The 13,263-nt window shown below is 37.2% G+C and overlaps 1 protein-coding gene across 2 annotated transcripts; it reads right to left on the bottom strand.

The window, feature by feature from the left end:
• Positions 1–963: 963 nt before the first annotated feature.
• On the bottom strand, positions 964–12,290 carry scn1ba (sodium channel, voltage-gated, type I, beta a). 2 transcript variants are annotated; one of them, XM_084385922.1, is made up of 6 exons: positions 10,501–12,264; positions 5,370–5,536; positions 4,029–4,266; positions 2,499–2,640; positions 1,513–1,584; positions 964–1,423 (listed from the first exon to the last, which is right to left on the bottom strand). In XM_084385922.1, the coding sequence occupies exons 1-5, from the start codon at positions 10,550–10,552 to the stop codon at positions 1,518–1,520; spliced, it is 666 nt and encodes a 221-aa protein (XP_084242048.1). In that variant the 5' UTR covers positions 10,553–12,264; the 3' UTR covers positions 964–1,423; positions 1,513–1,517. The 2 variants fall into 2 exon arrangements, with proteins under 2 accessions (XP_084242048.1, XP_084242049.1); XM_084385923.1 differs by lacking the exon at positions 1,513–1,584 and having other exon boundaries at positions 10,501–12,290.
• Positions 12,291–13,263: the final 973 nt, after the last annotated feature.

Genomic DNA, 13,263 nt, shown 5'->3' with positions numbered 1-13,263 from the left:
TTGTTGTAAATTATTATTTGTTGGCATTAGTTATGTAATGCTATTCACAGTTCCCAGCTGCCAAATGTGAGATTTTCGGTCTGATTTCTCCTTCTATATATAATAGGGGTTAAACGGTGTACACAAAAATAATGGTTCGATACGTACATTAAGTCACGGTTTGGTGTGTTTTTGGTACAGCAGGAGGGGAAACAGTGCTTTAGTGAACAAACTATGTTTCTATCTTTAAATATTAAAGTCTGTCAATACTGCTGCAAAACACTCTTCCTGCTTCGATGTAACGTTTTTTCAGGAAAAGATTTGAAGTGCTTCCAATTTTGGATGCAAAATATTTTTGCATAATGTATATTTTAGTCAGAATTCTTGCGGTCCCATTCTAATGCGCACAGGTGTTGTGCCTAATTTCAACTCCCTGCAAAATGATTAGCCCTTGTTGAAGCCTCTTATTTAATTGCCTAATCCTAACCCCACCCCCATACCTAATCCTAAACCTACCTATACTGGGGCGGGAGTCGGAAGTCAGGACGACACCAGTGTCGTGGCAAATTCGGCCTCAACGAGGGGTCTAACAATTTGGAAGAGTTGAATTCGGCACAAAACCGGCGCTCATTCAGCAAAGTCTGTGGAGATTAATGGAGACTTGTTTTGCATTTTGCAAAATTGAAATACTGGCGTGAATTTCATACATTTACAGACATGGATGCAACTTTCCCACCCAAAGTGCGAAACTCAAATTACATTTTGCATACAGAAAAATTCTGCATTAAAACAACCCCGCAAAGAATACGTTCAACGTTACACCCCTAATATATATATATTTTAATACGTTTTTTTATTTTCCTATTTTTATATTACTTTATGTATTTGTGATCTTTAAAATAATGATATAAATAGATATGTTTTCACATATATAATTCGATTTGATTAGATCATGTTTTTATATATATATATATATTTTTTTTTGCTCTTGCTCAGTAAATATACTAGTGACAGATTTTATACACTATAATATTTCTGATGTCCTCTGGCTCAGTAGATATACTGGTGAGTCATTTTGTATCACATTTAAAGCTGATTTGTCGTGTGGAAAAAAGTAAAAAAAGGTGTTAAAAGCTAAAACACGTACAGTACAAGTCATGTTCAGTACAATTTGTTGTGTTCAGTGTTACAGACTCATGCATCATTAATGCATCATTCATTCGTTAACCTTAAAGTTGTGGTCTAGGACCTTAAAACGCAACACTTTATACGTAATGTGTGACTGCATTTCCCTGATGGTTTAGAATGGCGGTTCTGTCACGGTTGTTGTGAAAACAGCAGCCCTGTGGTTATGGCAGAGCGCCGGTGTGGGTGATGGAGGAGGCCGTTGGTGATGTCATAATGGATGGAGCTTCAAGCTTTTGGCTTGAGACTTTTTTTGGACCTGAAATGAAACGAAAAGCAGATGGTTAAACAGACACGAAATAGAGGAAGTCTGGATGTGACCATAAGAGTTACATTTAACAATCCCACCTGTGTTATTCTGCCACTGCTACACCTGTACAGTTATCTTTGCTCTCCGAGGTTATAGCTAAATATTCCGCCCTAAGAGAATAGGAAGGATGGAAAGAAGGCAGAAGGGACAGAAAAGGTAATGAAGAAAAGAACAGCAACAAGAACTTCAAAAGTTACGAGAAAAGCAGCTTGCAGAAAGATATCGATCTTTTTGGGACTGTGGGAAATATAGATTTGAAGGAAGAAAAGCAGTGGAAACTAATAAAAGACAGGCGGAAATGTAACTATTCGATTTTACGCTGGCTGTCAAAAGTTTGGAATAATTTTTATTTTCTGAACTGTTCATTTGATTAAAAAATACAGTAAAACTGTGAAATATTATTGCATTTTTAAAATAACACATTCTTCTGTAATGCAAAGCTGAATTTCAGCATCATTAATCCAGTCTTCGGTGTCTCATTATCCTTCAGAAATCATTGTATAATTTCTCTAGACAGACTCTAGAAAGTTCAAAAATATTTTCGAACATTTTAAAAGTATTTACTGTTACTTGAATCAATGTAATGCGTCTAGCTCAAACATTTAAATAGTAGTGTATCAACAGTAACACTGTTTTCAACATTGATTTTAATGTTATTCACTGTTTTCACTGTATTTTTGATCAAATAAGCCTTGGTGAGCATAAGAGACTTAACTCAAAAACATTACAAAACCTTAATTATTCCAAACTTTTGACACACATTTATTAATTAAATACATAAAATTGAATTTGAAGTTTTTTAGTGCATGTTTGTTTGCTTTGAATCCACCTAAATGCTAATGCACTCCAGATAGAGTTCAGCTCATCTTCCACTTACTCACTTTACACTTCTTCAGTATATTTTGCCCCAAATTTCCTGTTTTAATAGGACATCCTTAATGGTCCCTAATGTGGTAGACAGGTGTTCGTTATCGAGTAAGAGCAAACCGCGAGGAAGTGTTTAGAAAATGGAAACGTGACTCACTCGCTCTCTCTCAGCGCTTCCTCTCCCGCTGCTGCGATCTTCCTGTAACAATAGACCATCTCCACCAACAGCCATAACTGCAGCCCGATGATAGACACGTACATCATGACCTCAGATAAGATGGACGCCATGCCTCGTGTAGCTAGGGGTAAGTGAGATCAAATTCAGTTCACAAATCTATATTTGGTTCTTTCATAACTTTCACATTTTCATATAATCCTTAATCATGATCTGATCAGACTTATTCTGAATTACTACTCTTAAAACGATGATCAAACACTGATACGTTTAAAGTACGTTCTGAATTTATTTGTGCAGGTTTCAGCACTCAGAGTCAGTATTATGTAAGACATACACATCTGTAGTGACATCAGTGCTGATGTAGGCCCGTCTGATTGAATTATCACCGTCAGCATATGTGACAGGACGGCTTCTGTCCCAGTGGACAGACATGTTCTCAGCAGACACGTGTCCCTTCAGATTCCTCAGAAGTTGATTTTGAGTGTAGCTTCCAACAAAAAATTACAATTTGATAATTTGGCCATTCCTCATACACTACAAAAGGAGATTTTGCCTTGTGATCACTGGCTGTCAAAATGTTTATAATGGTACATTAGTTTGGGGTTTGAACCCTGTAGAAGCCTGTTTTTACTTGGGAAATGAAGATTACAGTAAGTCCTAATTGTGAGAAATAACATTATTACAAGAGAAATAAAAGACACAATAGAAGTTTTATTTTTATTTGTGGAAATAGGCATCCATAGATCCTGGTCCCCTTACACTACTTCACTACCACTGTTATTTTGGTATTTTTCATTTTCAGTTTTCAGTTTTCATTTTAATTTGAGTAATTTTGCTATGTGGATTTGTAATTTTTATTAGTTTTTCAATATTTACAGTATTTTTTTTTTTTTATGTCTTTTTCAGGTTTGGTAGCTTTAGTATTTCAACTTAAACATTTTATTTTCGTTAAGTTTTTCATATAATATTTGTTTTTTATTTTATCTCAGCTTTATTTTAATTGACAAAAATGATATACAATAGTTTTATTTACCAAAAACAGTTTTATGATTATTGGAGCAGTTAAAGTACTGATTTGAGAAAAAGCTGAAAGAAAAATGTATAATGCTGCTAAGTCAATCCACAATATAAATAATGCAAATATTGAAAAAAGAAATAGAAAAATGCAAATAACTCAAATAAAACACCTTGCTTTCAAAACACAAAGCATTTGGTGAGTCAAGGACACAGGGAATGAAAGCCCTGGTGTTTCTGCGATGAAAACACTTTGCTTTCAGGGCCATGAAAAGGCAATGACAGTGTCCTTGCTTTTGGCATTTCAAAGGCATTTCTATTCAGTGTTGACTCATCTGTCTTCATGAACACACTTGCAGAGGATTGTGTGTGTGTTCTGTCAGGCCAGTGATGTAATAACCCTCTAACTGTGATTTGTGCCTGCATAATACATTTCAAAACCTGTTTACATTTGTTTCCTCTTATGTAAATTTCATTCTCTTTTAACTGACATACCATGGCCCACTACGGTGAGGATGATAAACTTGGTGGTGTTGGAGCGGGACTGATAATAGGGGAAGTAGAGCATGCGGTCGAAATAGCATCGATAGATGCCGGTGTCGTTGAAGGTGACGTTGAGGATGTAAATTGAGCCGTCTTGCACATCATCAGTTTTTTTACTGCCGTTCCAGGCCAGGCGCTCATCGAATCGGTCATCCAGTATGTAGCTTGACATATCTGCATAACTGTAGATCTAATTGTAAGAAATAAGAGTGAGACCTCTATGGCAAATAACCAGTGTGAAGTACACAATATTTGATTCAGTACCCAAAACAAGCTTTTTGTTATTCTCCAATATTTTGTCTAAAAATAGCAGTTAAAAGAGACACGGTCAGTGATTGACTGTTGTTATTGTCTGTATTTTGCTCAACACTGCTCCCGGTCTACAGAAGAGAACTGTAAATGCCATGCCATTTTCAATTTTGGTTTTCCAAAGTCAATGCAATGATTAAAATTAAAAAGGAAATAAAAAAAGGTTTTGAGTTTTAGTCTTGTTTAAATCAGTTCATAGGCTAGATTTTGGTCTTAGTAGAGTCAAATCTGCCACAAGCCACAGTGATAACATAATTGCTGTTAGACTCTAAGAAGTATGATCAAATACATTTATGACATTTACACCTTATTACATTTAAATATTGATTTTACAAATCCTTATCCTTTATGAATATCTGGAGAGGTCATGGAAATGAATTCCCACAAAAGTGTAGGAAATTGCAGGACATAGTAATGCTGTGCATTACGCCAATAATTTCACATTTTAATAGAATTATTAAAATATGAATACAAATATATAAAAAAACTAGTAAATATTAAACAGTCAAAAAGTGTATCTCATGCTCTTTCATTCTTGCATAACAAATATAATTCTAGTAATATTCTATGCTAAACTATCTCACACACTATTTGTTAGTATAACTAGTAGTTCTAATGGCAGAGGACTTCTTTACCCTCCTTGTAAACATACTCAAAGTAAAGTGCTGTAATGTGCAGTAATTCACTTCTGGCCACAAAGATGGTCATAAATAATGCATTATATTGTCCTTGCATGAAAAATGCAGCAGTCTCAAATCAGCTTTGGGGTTTGGATGTTTTATTTTACCATGGAAATAATTAAGTTGCATTGATTCCTGTGTGTATGTCAGTACGCACCCACACAGCTGTGCTACAGCTTTTTGCACGTGTAAAAATGCATCTGCACGTTAATTTAGGTAATGCGTTGTGCGGGGGGAACAACATCTGTGTCTCTCAAACACGTGAAGTCAAGCTGTAAAGTCCGGTGTTTGGTCTCATACTCACGTGTGTAAATTCACTCTCGTCTGTGGCCTTGAACCACCAGTCCACTGTGGCAGAGGCCGGCACTTCCCCTCTCATCTTGCAAGAGATACAGCCCAATTTGAATCCTTCACCCGCCACTGCCTCCGTGTCGGAGTCCACCTCCACACACGCCCCATGGCAGAGCCAAGCTACAGGAAGAGGAAGACATTCAGTGACAGAAACATAGACACACCTGCTTCAGTTCGTAAAAATGCTCTATTAAGTCTTACTGATGCCCACTTTTTGTTTTGAACTGACAGGCATTAGTACGTTTAAATATATATTTTTTTGCATGCATTCCCTTTTTTGGTGGGGGGGGGGCGGGGTTATGCATGATGGCATTTTTAGTTCAAGGCAGAGCATTTTCTTGCAAGCTTTATTTCCACTCATAAAAACTGATTGTGCAGTCAAAATAGTCCTAATTAACTGTGCATCTCAGACCACAGTATTTGCTTAAATGTTGTTTTTTTTTTGTCTTCAAAATTCTTTGAGGGGAAATAAATAGTTGTGAACTGTGATCCTTTTTGAGTCATTAGTCTACTTTCATATATAGATGCAATATATAGATGTCTCTATATATGCCTAGAAGTCGCAAACACTTGCAGAAAGTAACACACCTGATATTCCAAGTATCTTTCTCTCACACTTCACCCTCCTGTTCCCACAGAGACATCTGCATCGCTCTCAACCAATGATCTTTTTGCAATTCTGACCTCTGGAGAAGTATTTATATGTGCGCAATGAGATGAGGGACAAGAAACATTGCACACACATCAATCACAGCAACATCTTTACATTATTAACTACAGTCGTCCTGCTGTTTCGATTTTTTTTACTGTAATATTCAGGAAAACAACATTTATAATTTGCTTTTGATTGCTAAGAGAAAAGGAGGAAGGATGAAAAAGTAAAAATTGGTGCCACCCCAACTGGAAGACAAGAGAGGGAAGAAAACAAGGGAAAAAGAGGGAAACAGAGAGTTAAACGTTTTCAGTGTTACATCCATCACATCACTGATTATCATTGACAGATTATTGATTTATTGGCTGCGGAGAGGAAGAACAAGGGTAGATTGGAGAGGAAAAACAATGATCAATACAGAAGTACTACAGTTTCAGAGGAAAGGGGAGGAAGGGTCTGATCACATCATGCTGACACATTCCTAAAACAAGCAAGCCAATAAATGGCTGATATTTCAATTCTATACTATGACTAATTCATAACATTAAACTAATAAAACTTTGGAATGTACAGAATGACAATGGATTTCAATTTTGAGATTTCCATTGAACGGTGTTATTATTGTTTTTAACTATTATCTTTAAAGTCGTGATGAAATGTAAGGAGCGTCAGATCTGTTCTTTTATTTTGATTTGTGCATCCGAGTGTAACGGATTATATATATAAAAAAAAAAAAAAGGTAGGACAGGGACTGGGTTCTATGCATCGGTTGATTGGCATACAATTTGAATTTTGATTTCATGCCGACTTTTAGTGACAGCAAAGTAGATCAGGGGATTTTTTTTCTGGGGACATCAAAGGACACAATAAAGGGTGGGAGGAAAGGAGACGTCTCCCTTTCCCTTTAAAAGCCAAGGAGGGACAGTGTACACGCAATAAGCTGACCTCAGACAGTCAAAAACTGCCGTCTAAACTTCTGGCAATGTCACTGCGGGGGCAGGGTCATTACATAACCCCTTTTTACAGAGATTACATTATGCAACTTATTCCAGATTAGACTGCACAATGCCCGCTTAATCCCAGGATTGAATTAATGCACTAAAGAGTAGAATTTTTACAATTGCTTTTTTGGACGGAAATGTGAGAGACATTCCGTCAGTTTTGCAAACGCTTTTATCCGAAGCAATTTGCACTGCATTCAAGGTAAACATTTTATCAGTTATACATTTCTTGGGGATTGAACCCATTTCTTCGCACCATGTTCTACTGTTTGAGCTACAGGAACACTGTGGTGCAATGAGAGATGCAAGGAAAGAGAAGAAAAAGCCTTTTGATTCAGGCTTTCTACATGTAAACAAGAAGCCAAGGACAGGGTTTCCATGCCAGCCAGCAGTCTCAAACTGTATAGCAGCCAGTGACATATACACTCCGGCCTCTCGGGAAATGGCAAAGATCTGTGACGAACACTGAGCTCCAGGGTGGAGACTTTCCATAGAAACAAAAGCTCTTTGATACATCGCCCAATATGTGACATGATGTTGGCCAGTATTTTAGTCGCTGTGGTCTAACAATCAGCCTGTTGAACCCACATATTCTCATCGCCGTCCATTCCTGTCTTTAATCTAATCTCTAAAATGAATCTACAATGAACAATACTGTTGGTGACCCACCAGTCGAGGGTAAATGGCAAACGGCAGTAAAATTTAAAGCCTCTTCTTTTTTTAGCTTTAAGACACTGGGATTCTCACAATCGGTTCTTGACGCTGGGATAACGAGTGTGCTGCAATTGCCATAAAGAATAACCAGCAAGAGACAGTCCTTCATATAATATGTCCTCGTTCACCCTTGCCCAGATTTAGCATTCACGCTCTCTCATCCTCTTTCCGACACGCACACACACGCACTCAGACACACCTTTCCTCACATGCACATCAGTTTTCCATAGTGCCAGACACTGTTTTCTGAAGGAGCATGACAGTGCTGGATTCTGCTGAAAATCTGCTTAGAATACAAAGACCTCGCTCCTCATTGGTTTGCCTGTTTCTAGGCCACCGCTTTCAACCTCTGTTAAACTATTAATCGCCATCTTCCTTCTCCCCCGAGCCTGTACGAATAGGTCTAATCAGCAAAATAGCCTTCCTGTCTGCTAATGCTCAGCGGTGCCGTCTTGACTGTTGGCCAGCAGATCCATCATAGATTGCTTGATCAGCAAGAATCAAGCAATATGGAAACCATATTTTTTTTCGTCATTTCGGTTTTGTCACAGTAGTGATTTATGTATTCAGTTTCTTCACTGTAATCTTTTAATTGCCTTAGAATCACCATTTATCATAATTGCTCATACGTAGGGTGAGGTCATCATGATAAGCCATTACCATTGTGCCCTTGAAAAAGGCATTTAACCTCAGGTTGCTCAAGGGAGAATGTCGCTGTAATACGTTTGTAGTGTCATTATATGGTGACGTTGCCATTAAATGCTAGGAATAATTTACACCGGCCCTGACCGTGTGACAATTTGATCAAATCAGAGATGTAGTTTGGACATTCTGAGAGTGTGTAATACAAGGAGATAGGCGAACACAGGGAACTATCTTTCTGTCTCAAGTTTTCATTCTCACACATCTTTCTGTCCATCTGCCTTTGCTCACTCCTACGTTTCATCTCCAATAAAATGTTTCATCTGAATAAAAACTTAATTTCCTTAAATCCCCTTTTTCTTGGTGATCCTGTCCTGTGAGATTAATTACTGTACCAAAAAGGTGTTACTCAAGTACAGTTGTGTAACAGCTCTCCTTTTGAACTTTCTCCTTTTCTTATTTTAACCTTCTGCACCAACACTTTTACTCCTTCTCTAGTATTAAGGAAATATGAAGCAATATTACATTTTTAGAGTGCGTTGCTCTGCATAAGAGGGTCTGCTAAATGCTTTAAATAGTAATCTAGATGGGCAATTTAGTGCAATAAAGTGCAGTTCATCATGCAAAAAGACACAAACTTACAAAAGTGACTTAAAAAGTTTGTATCATTTAGTTACAATACTTCAAGAGAATTAGCATATGAAACAATAAAGACTTGCATTCGTTAGGCACACTCTCAGAAAAAAAGGTACAAAAGCTGTCACTGTGGCGGTATATTGGTACCAAACATGTACATATTAGTACCTAAATGGTATGGTACATATTAGAACCCTTTTGAAGGGTACTGTCCCAGTGACAGCTTTTGTACCTTTTTTTCTGAGAGTGCATAATAAAACATTTTAACATTTAAGCAGCTGACAACTGGTCGGTTTACATAACCTGCTAGTACAGGATATACTGAACACATATCCTCATAATGGGTGTCCCGACACAAGACAAATCCTCACTGCGTAAACTAGGACATCTATCACTGAGGCATAATTGACAACACCTGTTCCCCGGAGAGCGATTTATTTCCATCACTTCCCTTCTTACAGTCACAGACGAAAGATATTCAGGCTATGAACAAGCGCCGACAGCCACATATTTTAAACACCCACCATAAAACCTAGTATTCAAGAAGCACAACACAAAACAAAGAATTCATGATCTAATGGAAGATAATAACAGCTTGTGACAGAAGCAACCGAGCTTGGGCAAGAGCTATAATTCTGTCTGGACCACCTTGATCACCCATGACTCCATTTTAACATCAACACATGCTCTACTAAAAGTGACAGCTGGTTTGGGTTTTTACTCAACAATACAGGAACCCCAAAACCCATAAACACAACCACGTTGAGCTAATTCTTAATAAACAAAAAGCAAAGACATACTATTACTGGACCGGTGCTAAATTGCCCTGATTGGGTCAGCAAGAAATAAAAATAAAAATCAGTGTCATTAAAGCAATTTATCACTTCAGTTGCATTATATTTTTAATATAACATCTAATAATTCATTACCAAAATCTCAAGAATACATGAGCTATTTCTTTTGATAAAGATAAAGTGTATATATAATATAATATATATAATATTATTTATATTATACAATATATATAATTATTTTAATATATAGTGTAGCCTATATATATTTACTATATATATTAAATGATACTATATATATACTATTTATATATAGTAAACAGTATATTAAATGTTTATATACAAACACATGCAATATATAAAATAGAAATATAAAATTAAAAATCTATAAATAATAATAAATGCGTATCTATATAATGTATATTGTGTAAATTGGAATTATCTTTATTATAGTGTATAGTGTTATAGTATCCATCTATAAAAATACTAATAAAAAACGCATGATACAATTTATCTTGAAAGCGGATTCCTGCTATACATGTACCTGCAGCTTTATCATGGCCTGACTGACACAGACAGACACAGATAAAGGGTGTGAGGCTTAAAATGTGTGTCTCAAATGTTTCATAGTGCGCTTAAGACACTCACCGTGTGTTAAACACAACAGCACAGGGACCCACAGAAGTCGCACTGCAGACATCCTCACAGGTGATAGCCGCTGCTTTCAGAGTCGTGCTTCTGTCTTTCTCACACACACACACACACACACACACACACACTCACACAGACACAAAACAGGCTCAAACTGAAGAGCAGGAGGTCTCGGCAAGTAGTCCACAGTGAGACAGGAGCTCTGCGAAGGAAATGCGTCCCCTGGATCTGTGAACAGATGAGCTTGACAGTGTGGAAAGCAGATGATGTTTTCCTCCTGTCTTTCCTGTTGGGTGGGAGATGAGTGTTTTGATGAGGAGCAAGGGAGTCCAGTGAGGGAGTATCAGAGATGTGACGCCCGCCCTCTGTGCAGGAAATCGATCCAACAAGTCCAGAGTATTCAGTTACTCCATGAAAGAAAAAAGAGCTGAGATGCCACACTCGAGTTTCAGTCAGTAACGGTTCTTCTTGACCTATTTATTTGTTAGCCAGTACTTACTTTATAATGATATTAAAACACTTTTTTAAGTGATTGAATATTCTGATGAATATCTGATCTGATTTCTAAAATATAGAGAGATATTCACTAAATGACAAAGTTTTCTTGTTTTCTTGACAGTGGAAGACTTGGAGCTGAGGTTGCGATTAGTTTTGAATGAGAATGTTATGCAGATAATGGAAGACAAGTGACATTAACTAAGGGTTTTGTGTTATACGTTTACATTAAACATCAGTTGACTGATTTAACCTGAGAAGGAAAAAAAAAAAAACATTTGAAGTGATCCAATCTTTGCCACAGTGAGTTTAAATTGGAAAATGGATCTCCTTAATGATTATGTGCCTTTGGCTTCTTGCAAACATACATTAAGACATTCGCTTCTACGCTAAATTGTATTGCTTATGTATTTTGTGAATTATTGCTTATGTTAATGAGTGAATGAGAGGATATATCTCTTAGGATCTTGATCTTAACTTGAAGTTATAGACTTATAGCCAATTATGAATAGGAATGATCAGCTAAATGTATGAAATGAGGTAATTTAGCCTACATTGCACTGTACATAAAATATCAACAGTAGAGGCTACCTATTCAATACTTGGTTTGTGTCTTTCTCTCATTTAAATAAATGCATGTGAAGTCGCTAACACATGCAGTAAATGTTTACTATGACCGGATGTAGTTATGCTCATGCCATCTGTTATTTTTGCCATGAAGCGTCTGTATTTCCAAATGTCAAACATCAAGGCATATGTCTAACAGCGCGTAATGATCACCAACAAATATGCTAATAATACATCATTCATGGGTCTACATTACATATAAATGAATTAAAGATAATTTCAAATACATCCCTTTAGTCTTTTAAACAATATTCAGTGGGTACAATGCCCTTTTTCTTATTTCTTACGTGACCTCAGGGGGCTTGTTTTGAGGTTTGAATATCTCTCAGCCTACCGTTTCCGATTACCATATAGTCAAAACAACATTTCTTCCCCACGTTTGGTTTTCATTCAGTTGGTTACGATCCCCCAAAAAACGGCTTCTCTGTGGATGAAGTCGCTTCGCTCGCGCGGTTAAATCAATCCGTTGGTCACGTCACGCGGGGTGTTTATTTAAGGTTCACGGAAATTAACCAGATTGTGCTGCCGTTCCTGCATAAATGTTCGGTCTTGAAATTATGATATGCACAAAAGAATCCGTTAGGACCGGAGCACCACACGTTAAGCCAAAACGTGGTGCGTTCATTGACGATATGTACATGCAGGGAAGATGCTGCGTTTGGGATAGGCGAGGACTCCGAGGAGGGACTGGGAGGTGAGCAGGGATGGGGGAGGGATATGCAGACTGATGCATTGCAGTAAAGTGGGATGGATGGAAAGCATGATTTCTGGGAGTTACAATTTCAAGTCAGCGTAAATAGATCGTTTATCGTCCTTACGTTTCACTCGGAGGCGCAGTAGCCTATACTGATGCAAGACGCGTCTTATCTTAAATCATTAGAGTAGCTGTTGGGTCATTCGAGAACAGATCATTCTAGATTCATTCACGAATCGAACATCACGACTTTTTTTTTAATGAACACTTTATAAACTCGGAAAGAAGAGCATGTTTGGAGTTTCAGTGACTGAAATTTTCATCTGTTCCTCACAAAGATATCGTATCCTTTTCGTTTTGCCAGAAGAAATTACAGGTTTGTAACGAGTTTGAGTAAATCCACAGACAGTAATTTCATTTGGACTGAATTAAATACAGTTGTAATATCGGTGTTTCACCTCTAGAGGGAGGTACACTTTCATCTATGAGGTGTGAGCCACAATTGCAGAGAAATTAAAGGCTACTTTAAACTGATGCAAGTTAAGCTCCATCCACACACAAAAATAAAATCAGCATTTTTTAAGCCATTACATCAACACCTCTCATAATGAGAGTGGGGGAACTTATTCCGACAGCTGTTTTCTTTCTTTTTTTTTGCCGTCGGATTCTGTTCCCCCCATATTTCTGACACACTAGGTTCTAATGTCAAATTGATGCTGCTTAAGCTCCATCCACACACAGAATAGAATACAAATATTTTAAGCCGATACATCAATGTCTCTCATCACTGGGGTGGGGGAATGGATTTCGACAGCTGAACTATTTGCCGTCGGATTCTGTTCCCCCTATGTTTATTACACAATAAGGTTCTAATATTGATCAAATTGCAGCTAATTGCTAGCCTCAATAGTCTAGTGGTCAGTGCCTTGATAATATTTTTTTTT

This window comes from Rutilus rutilus (genome assembly GCF_951802725.1).
Source record: "Rutilus rutilus genome assembly, chromosome: 17".
In the NCBI taxonomy this organism is placed as follows: domain Eukaryota; kingdom Metazoa; phylum Chordata; class Actinopteri; order Cypriniformes; family Leuciscidae; genus Rutilus; species Rutilus rutilus.
This window is presented reverse-complemented; position numbering and strand designations above follow the sequence as displayed.

Bases quoted from the DNA above. Each gene is read 5' to 3' on its own strand.
- scn1ba (XM_084385922.1), bottom strand. From the start codon at position 10,552: ATGTCTGCAGTGCGACTTCTGTGGGTCCCTGTGCTGTTGTGTTTAACA. The intron at 5,537-10,500 runs GTGAGTGTCTTA...CTCTTCCTGTAG, and splicing joins GCTGTTGTGTTTAACACACG to CTTGGCTCTGCCATGGGGCG. The intron at 1,585-2,498 runs GTGAGTCACGTT...CTATTCTCTTAG, and splicing joins GAAGCGCTGAGAGAGAGCGA to GGCGGAATATTTAGCTATAA.